This window comes from Aquarana catesbeiana, linkage group LG05, assembly GCF_042186555.1.
Source record: "Aquarana catesbeiana isolate 2022-GZ linkage group LG05, ASM4218655v1, whole genome shotgun sequence".
Classification (NCBI taxonomy): domain Eukaryota; kingdom Metazoa; phylum Chordata; class Amphibia; order Anura; family Ranidae; genus Aquarana; species Aquarana catesbeiana.
Window position 1 is genome coordinate 379,441,672 of NC_133328.1, and position 14,581 is coordinate 379,456,252.

The following is a 14,581-nucleotide window of genomic DNA, read 5'->3' on the forward strand; positions in this document are numbered from 1 at the left end:
GTGAAAGGGCTTTCCTGATTGCATACAAATTAAAAGCGTTTAGGTTTGACCTCATATTTTATGGAATAAAATAGAATGTGGCTTGGTGCATCCAGTGATTTGCCTCCATCCTTTCATTAATATCTCCAGAAAACCGATTTGCCCTGGGACTTTAAATGAGGCACAGCACACACAACCAATGAATAATTCGTTTCCAACATTGTTGTTTAATAAATTAATAAATATTGCATACAAAAAGAGGATAAAGTAGTAACAACAAGCTGATTTGTAATGAATCCATATTCTTGCATTTCATACATAGTTAAATATAATGTTGACCATATACAGTCTAACTAGCAATACATGATTAAAACAAAAATTGCATCCATAAACGCGACACGTTTCATGACTCTTTGTTCACTCTTCAGGAGTACATGCATGTATAGTATCTGGAAGATAAAACATCAGGCATGTAACATACCTAATGGCATGTCGTAATATATACAGAGTAATTCCAACCTCAAAAGCCACCAGAGGGGCTCTGATACTTACGAGATACCTTTAGGTATGTTACATGCCTGATGTTTTATCTGCCAGATACCATAATGCATCTACTCCTGAAGAGTGAACAAAGAGTCACAAGACGTGTCGAGTTTATTAATGCAATTTTTGTTTTAATCATGTATTGCCAGTTGGATTGTATACGGTCAACATTATATTTAATTATGTATGAAATACAAGAATATGGATTCATCAGAAATCAGCTTATTACCACTGTATCCTCTTCTTGTATGCAATATTTATTCCAGCCTTTTTCAACCAGGCTTGATGTTTCTTCAGGGGTGCCTTGGCAAAATGCCTAAAAATTGATCAAAAATTGTATACAAGCCAGCAAGTGAATCAAGCCTGTCTTTTAGTTACACAAAGCCACAGGTTTTCATTATGCACCATTATGACTTTCTAGATACTGGCATCCTAACAACCAATGACATCATCAGTTAATAAGGAGGATATCTGTTGCCTCCACAGCTTTCTTGTTTGACCCTCCTCTGCCCCTCTCCCTCAGCACTGGGATCACATTAGCTGACTGATGAAGAGAAATTGAGGGAGAAGAGAAACATTGGAATACTAGTCGCTATAATTGTGCAAGACTGTCCATAATTTTAAAGGGTACCTTGAGATTGTCTATAATTTTAAAGGGTACCTTGAGATTGTCAATAATTTTAAAGGGTGCCTTGAGATTGTCTAAAATTTTAAAGGGTGCCTTGAGATTGTCTTTAATTTTAAAGGGTGCCTTTACTGAAAAAAGGTTGAGAAACACTGATTTATTCATTTAGTAAACAACAATGTTGGGAACTAGTTTAACATTAGTCGTATGTGCTGTGCCTCATTTAAAGTCCCAGGGCAAATAAATTGGTTGTATGCTCATGTTATATGGGGGTTTTTTTTTAATCTAAAGGAAATTTGTACAAGATAATTGCATAATGTATGGCCAGCTTTAGGGCCATTAAGTAGTGAATGTGTATAGATTATTTTGAAGGATAAGGATATCAATTAGTGTCACTTTGTCACTTTAACACCATGTCCTCATGTAATCCAATCTAAAAAAAAAAAAAAAAAAAAAAAAAAAACCCTCATCAAAAAAATGTGCTGATGAAAAATCTGATAGTGTTCTGAGAACAGCCCGCCTGCTCCAGCCTTGCTTGTAATCCTATTAGCAATACGTGACTGCTGAGGCTTTTGTGTGACTGAGGCTTGGTGTGAGCTATAGAGCAGGCTGCTGGCTGGTAATGAGAGTCACATCTGCATGGCTCTAGACTTGGAATAACAGTGAGACAAGATTTCCCCAGAGGATTTATTATTATTTTTTTTTTTAGCCTCGATTTTAAATGCTAACAAGATTGCTATTAAAATCAGAATAACATGTAAAACTCTGTTGTAAAATGAATAAGCAGTTCACCTTCAGCTTGAGAACCAGATAGGAGCTTGTCATGCACAAGGTGTCTGTAAGTCTGCATGCATGTGCTATATATAGGTCCAAAGCTGTCATTAATGCACTGGCAGAGAGGAGGTGAAATCACATGAGCACAGTGTGCTTCACACTTCTACAAACACCCTTTTATTGCTTGTTTCTACCATTGTCTCCACAATAATCTAATACCACAGCAGCAGACATTCACACATTAAATAATTGGCCAATACATAGTTAAATTTCAATTCTACAAATGAGAAAAACCCATGATTAGCAGATCCGGATACAGTACATGGAAAGGTCATATATCAATATAAGGGCTTCTATTCAGCTGTTCTTGTGCTGCATAATACACAATTGTTTGTATGATCTCCATCTCAGCTTGTAACCTTTCAATGTACAAAAGATATGGCCATCTATGAATAGAGCTTTTTTTTATAGATCGGGGGACTTGAGAAATGGAATAAGCATCCCCTACTCCTATGTTGAGCTCCCTTCTAAGAGCATTCACATTGCATTATGGCATCAAGAAGATAGGCTTTTGTTAAAAAAAAAAAATACATTTAATGGATGGGACGTGAAATGTGCTACTGCATTGGGAAGGATCAAATGGCATGTTATTGTTTGTCTGTAGATCTGCTGCCTTTTGGTGCTTTCATGTGTATAGACAAGTATACTCTAGACATCAAGAGCCTATAAATAGAAAAGGTTAGAGCATTTTCCACTGCTAAATCAATAGAGCTAGTCTCCTCGCAAATTCAGCTGAGGTGTCTTATTAATTATGAAACGACTCATCTGATGTACAGAACAGGAGCTCTTCTGCTCTACCTTAATAATAATGCTGACCTTTTGTCCAGCAGAGTCTGCTTCCTCTCTCTGTTTTTATATTATTATTATTGTTATGATTATTGTATTCTCTCTTTTCTCGCATTGCCTTTTATCACCCTCTGCTGCCAATTTTATCCTTTCTTTTGCTTTTTATTTGTTTCGGTCCTGATCCTATTTTAACTCTATCCCAAATCCCTCTATTAGCTCTTCTGGATCTTCATAGTTTTTTTTTTTTAAATCTTCATTTTATCTCTTTTTTTTCTTCCTAACCCCTCATATACCCCTTTCCTCCCTGGAATGTGCCCTCCTCTCTGTGTTATTTCTACATCTATTCATGTCTACTTCATTGGGGTACATTTACATCTATTCATGTCTACTTCATTGGGGTACATTTACCAAAGGAATAGTGAATAAAGTGCAGCAATGTTTGGTTTCAGTACACAAACAATGCAAAGGAAATAACAAAAAAACAGGATTGTTGCTCACACAGCATTGGACAATAGCACAAGCCAAATATAGATTCTTTTTTTTTTCAATCAAGGTGCAGTTTAAAAAAAAAAAAGATAATTCTTTCATTAATAATCTTTCCTCCTGTATGCAAAAGTGACATTTTTTTTCCAGTCTACTGATGTAACTTTGCCTTTTGTATTCCAAGACGTGTAAATCAAGGGGTTGTTGTGCTAAAGGCATAGGCTGCTTACTTTGCAAGGGAATAAGAGAATTTTCCCACAGACCTTACTGAATGGTGAAATTTCACTTTGCAAAAAATACACAATCACATGCAAAGACAATAAAATAAAAAAAAAAAAGATCTTTTGCTTGCACATGATAGGATGATGGAGAGCTTCACCACATCCACTAAACTCTGGGGAAAAATCCCCTGCAAAGTGAACAGTCTTTGTCCTTAGTAAATCAACTCCTTAAAGTGCACAGAACTACACCCTATTGGTTGTGGATTAATTACTAAAGAAGAAAAGACTGCTCACGTGATCACTAAGCATAATAAATAGGGGGTAGCAAAGTTCACTTTATCGTACAAGGCCTTTAAACAAAAAAATCCTGTTTTTTAATTTGTCCTTACACATGATTGGTTATTGAAACTGATTACAGCTTCAACTTATTCGTTGTGACTCAAAAAAAAAAAAAAAAAAAAAAAGACTGCTCACATGTTAGAGCTTAGTAAAGAAGGGAAACTTGTGTTTACTTCATTCATCCAATCACCTACAACAAAAAAATCCTGTTTTTGTTTTTTGTTTTTTTCCTTGTACTTGTTTGTGCATTGATGAAAGTGAACACATATTAACCTCATTCACTGTGGTTTAGTTACTAAAAGAGGGCTGCTTACTTTGCAAAACGAATGTTGAGTTTTTTACACACAGCAAAAGTTTACTGTGTTCAGTGAACATTTGGTAAGTGAAAATTCTTTACTCCTTTACTAAATCAACCCTAATAATTTGGTAAAATGAGCAGCTTCCTTCAGACGTTTATTATTCAGGCTATTTTTTTTTTTACATTACGTTTAAAGTTCACTGAGCTCTTTTCACTTTAATCATCCAATCACCTGCAACACTATTCCTGTTTTTTTTTTTTATTTTATTATGTCTACAACTCTAATGAGTATGCAAAGTAAAACAGCTTCACCTTATTTACTAAGTTTAAAAAACAGAGTGAACAGTCCCCATTCCTTTAATAAATCAACCCCATTAGACTCCCACTTTGCTGAGAGAACATTATCTATTCCTTTAGTAAATCAACTCCAATCTCTCTTCCTTTCTCTTCCTTCTCTTTCTCTCACTCTTTTTTTTATTATTGTTATTATTATTACTATTCTCACTTCCTTATCTCATATCCATATCAAAATTTCCCTCCAAAACCTGTTCTACTCGATATATCCACATACATTTCAAGTATTCAGCTTTGAATATTCAAGTAATTACCAAACCCCTAGACAAACCTGCTTTAGATAAAATACAATAACTTTCTCAAAAAAATAAAACACTTCATAACAAATATAGAATTATAATAAAAGACACATCCTTTTGAAACAATAATTTTATTTAATATCTTGTACTATACTTTGTAGCAAATATCTTTTTTTGCTGATTTGAATTTATAATAAACTTTATTTTAAATTACATTTATTTAGTTTAAAATCAAGGCTCTCTTTTATTTCCTCTTATGTCAAAATCTCTTATTTTTATAACTATTTTTTTTAACGGTTATACATTTATACCCCCATTTGTGGTTTACACTGTCGGATACGTAAGTAATATGTGTAACACCTAAACCAAGGAGAATAAGGAAATAAAAGGCAGTGAACTTGGAAATATATCTTGGCAACAGCAGATAAAGCTAAATTCCCTCAGCAGTCCATACACCATACTTGGCCACTCAGAAACGCAATCATCCGTCCAAGCATTCACTCTACTTTAGTGTTATCCTTGATAGACTTCCCGTTGCTCGTAGGCGGAGCTATGTTTTCCTTGGTTACATAGTTGCATTGTAATGAGGAAATCATGGTTCTGCGGAGGAGGGGTTAGGGTGAACAATAGATTGCTATTTGACCATATGTTTCACATGTGAACATCTACAGCACATCATCCATATGTGACAGATCCCGTGGCTTATATTCAGCATGTCGTGATTTATTGAGAGTTGAGCCCGCTTTCATTTCCTCCTTGGATTATTATTATTGTTATTATTATTATTATTATTATTAGTTGGCCCAGGGCCTTTCCTGAGTTTCTTTTGCAAAGAAAAAAAGGGCTCAAGGTTTTCTATTTTGCTATTTGAGGATGTAAAGCTGAGGTCCGGTTTTGGCTGTTGTTGCTCACTGTTTGGTAACATTTGGCAAACAAAACACAAAATAAATCATATAACTTTTTTTTTCTTTTCCACAATCCTAGATGATTATTTTTGAACGTCACAGAGAACACAACGTCCCCGGAGAACGGATAGATACTTCCTCTAGAAATCCAGCAGGTGGCGGTAGTGAGTGTGGATTCCTCAAACTTTGGGTCTACTAGAAGATCCAGGTAAGTAGGGAGGAGAGAGACACCATGAGCAAAGGCAGGATGGCAGTGTGGAAAGGTCTTGGGCTGGCTGATCCATTAGATCCACCACACATTTGGAACAAGCTGCCTTCAATGTTGAGTTTTTTGGAATCCTTTTTCAGTTTCTCCCACATGTCTGACGCCCCTTCATGACAATCTGCGAGCACTGTGACAGCACAGACGTGAAATTCATTCCAGTATCTGAATGGGACATAGTAAGGACACATGGTTAGTTCAACTCTCAAAAAGAGCCAGCTACAGTGAAAGCACAAGCAGCTTGAAGAATCAGAAATAAGGTGACTGCCATAGCTCAAAATGCTAGTTGCTTGATCTTCTGCTGATCCAGTGGCTTCTATGCTTTCCAAGCCACTGTCCTGAAAGCAGGCAGATCAAACGTTCTGATTTCACTTGCTGCATGCTTGTTTGGGGTCAGACACTCAGAAAATATTGACGTCAGAGACAGCCAGTCAACTAGCATTTTCAGAAGCTCAGCAACACAACTTATATCATTTTCTCAGTACAGGTGCCCTGAAATCTGCGCATGCTCAGGGCGCCTTAACAGTTAGATTGAGCTTTCTTACAAGATCATCAATCCACCTGTGCACTAAAACTTGACATACATACAAAGAGATCTGTACCTGCCCAACCCTAACTTCGTTTTTCAGTAGGTTAGAATAATAAATATATTGGAAATATGCATATAACACAAATAAAACACAATTTCTGGAATATGCAATAATTAAACCCCTTTCCATAGAGATGCAAATGTAATTTGCAAGAGGGTATTAATGAGTGTTGGGTAAATCATACCTCAGTTCCTTCATAAGAGGCAGATTCTAGAACAATTAGCAATGTGTATATTTTGGCTGATCAGGGCCATTGCGGTAAATTTTAATTGGGATAAATTGACATGTTAAAAAGCTTAGGCTAATGCACCTGTCTGCAAAAAAAAAAAATCTATATCTATGATGTCATACATAGAATCTAATCACATGGCACCCTACAATTGTTCAAAGGAGGCTCAATTACTTTACTCTTATTTGAAAATTGTGCCTTCTATCTATAAAAATGTCTTTTCTCTCTCTCTCTCTCTCTCTCTCTCTCTCTCTCTCTGATAATAATAATAATAATAACAATAATAATAGTAATCATTTATTATTATTATTATTAGTATTAGTATTATTATTATTATTACATTTTTAAGCAACACATGTAATATAATTTTAATACATACACTCTCTCTCTCTTTCTCTCTCTATATATAGAGTGTTTGTATTAAAATGATATTACAAGTGTTGCTTAAAAATGTAATCATAACAATAATAATAATAATAATAATAATAATAATAATAATAATAATAATAATAATAATAATAATAATAATAAATGATTACTATTATTATTGTTATTATTATTATTATCATCATCATCATCGTTATCTTCATCATTATTATTGTTATTATTATTATTAATAATAATAATCTTCTTCTTTTTATTATTATTATTATTATTATTATTATTATTTGTAGTAGTAGTGTATTATATTACTTATAGCATAACAGTAACATAAGTAATAATAATAATACTTATTATAGTTGTTATTGTTATTCTTATTATATTGTCAGTGATGAGCTGAGTTATGTCACAACAGCTCCTCTATATCGATTGTTTAGAGGATGTACTTTTCTAATGACAGCAGAGTCATAGCAGCTGCCATTTTCAGCATCTCCTCTAAACACGTGGGATTTCCATCAATTGAGATTTATCAGCTTAGATCAAACGTGCCTGGTGTAGAATTGTGTATGCACGCTTCTATTCCCACAGGGGAACATATATGTAAAATAGATCAGTGACCCGGTGCTTCTCTTCAAGTGCAGATCTGAACCCAGCTCATGTCTCCCCCTCCTTCCCTGTCTATGTAGGTGTGTGTATGTGGCTCTGTCTCTGTCTGTGTGTCTGTATGCTGTGCCAGTGATTGCTTTGCCCCCAGACAGACCTTCCCATGTGTTTTTATAGCAAAGCAGCTCTGCTGAGCTGAATTATGAGAATTCCAAGATTATAGTAAATTCCAACATTGCCACATTTACAGTAAATAATGATATACTGAGATGCTAGTAAAAGCTGTGTCTTTCTTCTAATGTCTCTGTTCTAGTTGCATCTCCCACAAGACATCTACAGTAGATCTACCTTTTAACAACATCAATGGTTTCTATAGGTTTAAAACAATTGGATATGATAGAAGATAGCCGATAATAAATTTAAAAAATCGGATTTTTGTATCAGGTATCCTTTAAGCACCTACTGAGAAATTGCACTAAATATATTAAACAGCAGAAAAAATAAAGATTCTCCAGAAATCGTTTGATAATGTATTGCTGCAGACAGTGACTGTAAGTTCCCAGGTAACTGGTGTACTGTATGTGTCATTCAGTGTATAGGACTGGGGACATCTGTACTGAATGTTATTAGGTGTAAATGGGATATTATTTACATACGTAACTGGTTTGGGGAATGTGAACGCTGCTTGAAGCAGCTGCATGTTTAGTCTCTGCAGGGTAGTAATACTGAATTGTGAATGAACATTACCATCCTCCCAATCAGCGAGACATATGGAGAAGACATTTATTTACAATTTAAAATTTTAGCAAGCCAAAAGTAACTGTTATTCAGAGGGGACCTGTGAACACGTGTTATATTATTATATGTACTGCATAGGTGTGTATCTCATAGTCATAACTATGATAACACGGATAACAATTAATCTTGATATACTTTAAGAAATAGGCTTCTCCTATTGTTATGTGTGGCAATATTCATGGACTGATATTACTAATGGAATTGAGAATCTTCACGTAATAAATTGTGAATATTCATTCACTTCGATTATCCAAACATGAAATGGAAACATAAATTTCCCTTTTCTTTTTTAAATGATAGGATCCTTTAGTAAACCTGCCCATGTGTGCCTTACTACAGATGTGTGTTTGGGAGTTTGTATTGCTATGTACTGGATATTGTTGCAGTAGAAAAATACTTTCATATATGGAGTGAGAAACCTAGACACCTATATACCAATCAATTCCTGATATGATAAAAAAAAAATGTGTGTCTGTATATATCTATGACATAGCTATCTACTCTAACTATCTATCTGTCTATCTATATCGATGTATACAGTAGATAGCTATATAGATAGACAGACAGATCTATATAGATAGATAGATAGATAGATAGATAGATAGATAGATAGATAGATAGATAGATAGATAGATAGATAGATATTTGTAATTTGTATACAAGCAGACAAGCCCCTGTACTACACAGTTGAATGTAAATCTAAAGGAAATTGAACAAGTACATTGTTTAATGTATGGCCAGCTTAAGACTCAGAAAAATAGATAGAGGGTGGATAGATAGTAAAGAAATCGAGCCTCCTTTGAATAATAGTAGGGTGCCTATATATGACATTATATATATATATATATATATATATATATACAATGACTATTTGGCTATCTAATATATATATCTATATATATATATATATATATATATATATATATATATATATATAATTTTTTACAAAATCTGTATACCCATCCTTCATAATCAGTTCCCGAAATCGTGGAAAAGGAAAAATTAGATATATTTATATATATACAATATATGACATCATATATATATATATATATATATATATATATATATATATATATATATATATATTTGCCAACTGAAACTTGTTTTGGAGGCGGTGTTTTTATAAAAGTAAATATGAATGGCAAGGTAAGGAAGTCACTGTCATTCACTGGGGAAAAAAAAACGACTTACGAGCAAATGGTGTTGAGGTTTTTCTCTTCGTCCACGCCCTGCGAGTAGGCTTCGATCTGATCGCCCATCGTGAGCATACACTTTGAGAAGCCCTTAAAGACCGCATCACACTTGCCTGCTGCCTTCACCGCCTGCACCAGGTAAGCTGGGAAGAGAGATCAGCACCAAGTCAGGAGGACAGCTCCGAAGCTCTACTGTCACAGCGCTGAGCGCTGACTTTTCCCTTTCCAGAGCTTTCCAAATGCCCCATTCACACACACTTTAGCCTGAATGACATTAAATAGCAATTCAAATACAACTATCTTTACACCCTAGCCAGCAATCCATTGACAGGCTACAGCAATGAATGTTTCCATAATATTGTCAATTATATTCATTTATTATACATATCCATGTACTCAATAATTGGAACAAGCAGCAAATGTGATTGTGTCCAGACATTAATGTGTAGACAAAGCAAAATTGCAAGATTGACTGCGCTCAGGTTTATAGATACATAGCATTGTACCCCATGTACCTATAAAAAAAATAAATAAAATGCTTACAGAATATTTATCCTGATATTACATCAGTAAATTATTTTCACTTTTATTAGAGATAATGATGTGCAGTAAAATGCTCCTGCCCTATCTGAAGGAAAATGAAATATATTTTTTCCACTCCATGAATAAATGTAGCACAGCCATGAGCATTAAATAAAAGTTTAAACTGGAGCAATTAAATGTGCTTTACAGAATATTTCTTAGATGGTGTAATATCTCCCGTGTTGCACTTTGCAGACTATTGGATGAAGAGCTTTGTGAGAGATATTCCTCCACAATAGCATTCCCCTGGACTGGAAGCAGAGATTATACAGCAGATACTGCAGTGTGCACAGACTAGAGCTATAGCTGCTGGGGGGTGGGGGTGGGGGGGTGGGGGGCTCTTTCAGATCTGTGCTATGGTATTCCTATGTGTATATGAAAAGAAAGGGGTGTTGGTGTCTTCCTCTGTGATACATCAAATTCTAGGTCATCTAGGACCTGCCTTTTTTTAGCACCAGACAGATGCATACCTATACACTATGACACCTTGCATATGTGAGATTAAGCTGATGCAAATCATGCTTTCCTGTGTATAGCACCAAGGTACAATGCATTCGAATCCATATTTTTTCCATTTCCTCTAACAAATGCAGCCAGGCAGCTTTTCATTAAAAATGCATGCACACATTACCACAGTCCTTTCATCGTCTGCTTTAGCAGACTCCAGCTCATTTAAAAACACAGCACTCTGTATGGAGAAGCAAACTACTACGGCCATTCTGGGCACAGTCTGAGCCATAGATGGACCTAAAAACTCTGGTGATGCTAAACGCTTATAAAGGAGTGCAAGGTGCCATGGCAGTATTGAAAAAAGCTCATTTATCAAAAATGCCAGACTTTGCATGCATTTGATTAATAAATAAAACAGCAGATTTGGCCATACTATAGCTAAATTGCGCAGCCATCATCAACGTTTTTATGGTGGAAGTGCATGTTCATGTTCCTAATAGGTCCTGGCTAGAAAGTAGGTTTCAGGGTGGAGGTGACACACACTCTCTCTACACGTGAATTGCAGAAAGGAAGCTACAGCCCCTCCCTCATCCAAAGCTTGTTTCCTTGAAGTCTACCCACAGACATCACTCAGACTCCATCATAGTACTTGACAATGAATGTGTTGATGATAGCGCACTGCATGGTGGAAAGCAGCAGCTCCAGACCAACAAATCAACAGTCCTTGAATAGGGACAACACAAACAAACAATCTAGATAAACACCAAATGCTCATACATCATGATGGAGGATTACCAGTGCAATGATTTCTCACACAAAATGCACCACGTCAGCACTGCGCATGCGTGCAAGTAGAGTAAATAAATAAATAAATAAATAAATAGTACACCCAATTTCAGCCATTATTCACATAGAAAAGGATAGGAGTTTTTTTTTTTTCTACAAATGGCCATTTGAAACAACCAGGTTAAACATATGTTACTGCATATCCAGATTGCAAGATTCTCAGACACACACTTTGCAGCTAAAAGAACCATATTGGCATTTGAGATCTATGCCAACTATGGGGTATCCAGGAACAGAGACTTGCTATCCTTTTTTTCCTTTTACATGATCGGAAATTATCCCACATCCTGACAGCCTTGAATACTCATACATGATCTTTGTGTGGGTTGTGGTGAATATACAATCACAGTCATTACTGAAGGTCTTGCTATGTGTAAAGAGTGAAAACTATTTCCTGTACATTTGTGCCACACATCCATTAAAGATGCTAATAACTAACACGAAAGATCAATAGAACACATTAATGCTGCATACATAGAGGAAACCAGCATGTACAGTGAATATCAACATTGAATGGGAACCCAGTTCCATTAATCTGTCATCCATTCACCAGTTACAACAGATTCTATTAATGTGCATCCTCAGCGAACACCTTTATTTTATAAAATCTCAATAAAGGAATTAAAATATTCGCACATAATTTATTCCTATATTTACCCCAAATATATAAGTATATATTTTTGCACAACTATAATTCCCACATACTCCATTTAGCGCTATAGATAAAGGAACAGCAAAATCCTTCCATTCTCAAATACAGGATTTATTTTGTATATTATTTGCTACTGAATCATTCTAACACAATGTATACATTTTAAAAAGATACATTGCGATTATGTAGACATTTTCTGTAATAAGACCGGGTCATAAAAAATGCAGCAATACAATACACAGATTTTTTTTTATTTAGATGCTTTAAAAGAAATAAAGCAGTCAATTATATTATAAGCGATAAATATACCCATATGCCCTGAGCCTCATGCTGTTCACAAGATCTAGCCTCTGCTTGTTTTTTTTTTTTGGCAATTAACAAGCGCTCAGCAATGTGTTGATGGCTGCATGTATAGCCGCTAATGTCATTACTGGTGGAAAGTCAATATGAAGGGCTCAGATGAAAGTCACAAGGGTGCAGGATGGAGCAGATCAGGCTAACAACCTGGGGAGCCCCCATTTCCCTTTCAGCCTTCATCAGCTCTTTGCACTTAATAAAGCAGCTTCTTTTTCTCACGTATTGTCCCAGGCTTCATTAGTTGGGCAGGCTGGACGTTGTTAAGCACCAAGCATGAATTAATGATATATCTTCGTGTACATTTTTTTTCCTTTATACTGAATGTGCTAATTGAGAAATGTCTTTCTTCCTTTCATCGCTTGGCTATGAACATCCAAAGCCTGTCCTAGGAGGATGAGTGGATTGTTGTAGAAGGTGTGAGAACTGCTGGCACTGGGGCCCATTTTTCACATCTTTACAGGGGGGCACATGCCAAGGAAAGCTCTTTCCAGCAGCCCCTGTCGCAGTCATCTGGCTCATTGGAGTCTAGGCAGTGTGACTCTCTATAGAACATATCATTGCCTGCCCCTATCCAGCAAACATATAACCCATATAAAGACATCATCATTTACCCAAATACACACAAAGCACAATTTAATACACTGGGGAATTTATCATACAATCACAAAAATATTGAAACCAAGGTTATCCAATATTCAACCACTGCTGCATCTTTTTTATATGTACATTATTCTGCATTTATTGTGCACATTATTCAATCACACTATAGTCTTCGTACTAGCAGGTCGTTTTTATTATATTTAAGTATTTTTCATTGAAGAAATAAACACAGATTTACATCAAAGATTTTGAATTGTGACAGCTAAATATTAACCCGACAAATGTTTTTTTTTTTTTTCTTTTTTTTTTTAGATAAGCCTTTTCATCTTCTATCAGCTGAATGTGCTGCCAGCTTTTCCTATAACTACTAGAAAAATGGAGCAAAGTCAATGATGTGCTCACCATCTATGCCCAGGTAGGAAAGAACGATTGGGCTGTCATATCCTGCACAATCTCGGCCATTTATAGATCACTACCCTATACACCTCTGTTCTGTAGCTGCAGATCTATTTTCTGCATGGAATAAAGTCCTAGTATGGTGGTAATAGCACTGATGGTTCCAATATATTGATAGGTCGTGGATCTGATGGCGATGAGAGCCATCCGACAGGCAGGATTGGAAAGGCACTTACCTAGCTGCACAGCAAGGACCAGTAGAATATATCTTCCGTTCAGATGAACTCCCATCCTACATTGAATCAAACCATTGGAGATAGTAATTCTTAATGTGTTACTTGGGAAATCCTGGGTGGGGATTGAAAACTAGGCATTGCAAAGAGAGTCTCACAGCTGAGACTTTGCAGAGCCGAAGAGAGAAGGGAAAGGAAGAGAAGGGAAGAGCCTGGGATGGGTGACACCATTTGGAGAGGGGAGGAAGGAGCAGCGCAGGCCCCTCCCATCCCCCCCATCCCCTCTCCTCCTGCCTGGACCTGACGGGAGGAGGCTGCCGATGCACCAGTTGCTTTATATGTGCCATGGAAGAGGAGAACCATTTCTAGTCATCACAGGCTGGGGTGATCATTAATGTACACTAGGCAAACCCAGCCCGCACTTCTCGGGGGAGCAAGGGTTAACTCTACATGTCAAATGAACATATCCCTATATGTATGGAGAGATCCAGGATGGAGGAACACACATTCAGGAAAGACAGAATACTATATATATATATATATATATATATATATATATATATATATATATATATATATATATATATATATATATGATGTCATACATAGGCACCCTACTATTATTCAAAGGAGGGTCGATTTCTTTACTATCTATCCACCCTCTATCTATTTTTCTGAGTCTTAAGCTGGTCATACATTATACAATTTACTTGTTCAATTTCCTTTAGATTTACCTTCAACTGTGTAGTTCAAGGGCTTGTCTGATTGTATACAAACTGAAAGTCTAGGTATGACCTCAT

The 14,581-nt window shown here is 35.9% G+C and overlaps 1 protein-coding gene across 1 annotated transcript; it reads right to left on the minus strand.

Moving 5' to 3' along the window:
• Nucleotides 1-2,082: 2,082 nt before the first annotated feature.
• NRN1 (neuritin 1) lies at nucleotides 2,083-14,003 on the minus strand. The gene is made up of 3 exons (XM_073631003.1): nucleotides 13,785-14,003; nucleotides 9,664-9,808; nucleotides 2,083-6,033 (listed from the first exon to the last, which is right to left on the minus strand). The coding sequence occupies exons 1-3, from the start codon at nucleotides 13,837-13,839 to the stop codon at nucleotides 5,802-5,804; spliced, it is 432 nt and encodes a 143-aa protein (XP_073487104.1). The 5' UTR covers nucleotides 13,840-14,003; the 3' UTR covers nucleotides 2,083-5,801.
• Between the last annotated feature and the right edge of the window lie 578 nt (nucleotides 14,004-14,581).

Excerpts from the sequence above, each read along its gene's own strand:
- NRN1 (XM_073631003.1), bottom strand. The coding sequence starts at position 13,839 with ATGGGAGTTCATCTGAACGGAAGATATATTCTACTGGTCCTTGCTGTG. Across the intron at positions 9,809-13,784 it reads GGTCCTTGCTGTGCAGCTAG|CTTACCTGGTGCAGGCGGTG; the intron begins GTAAGTGCCTTT and ends CTCTCTTCCCAG. Across the intron at positions 6,034-9,663 it reads AACCTCAACACCATTTGCTC|ATACTGGAATGAATTTCACG; the intron begins GTAAGTCGTTTT and ends TGTCCCATTCAG.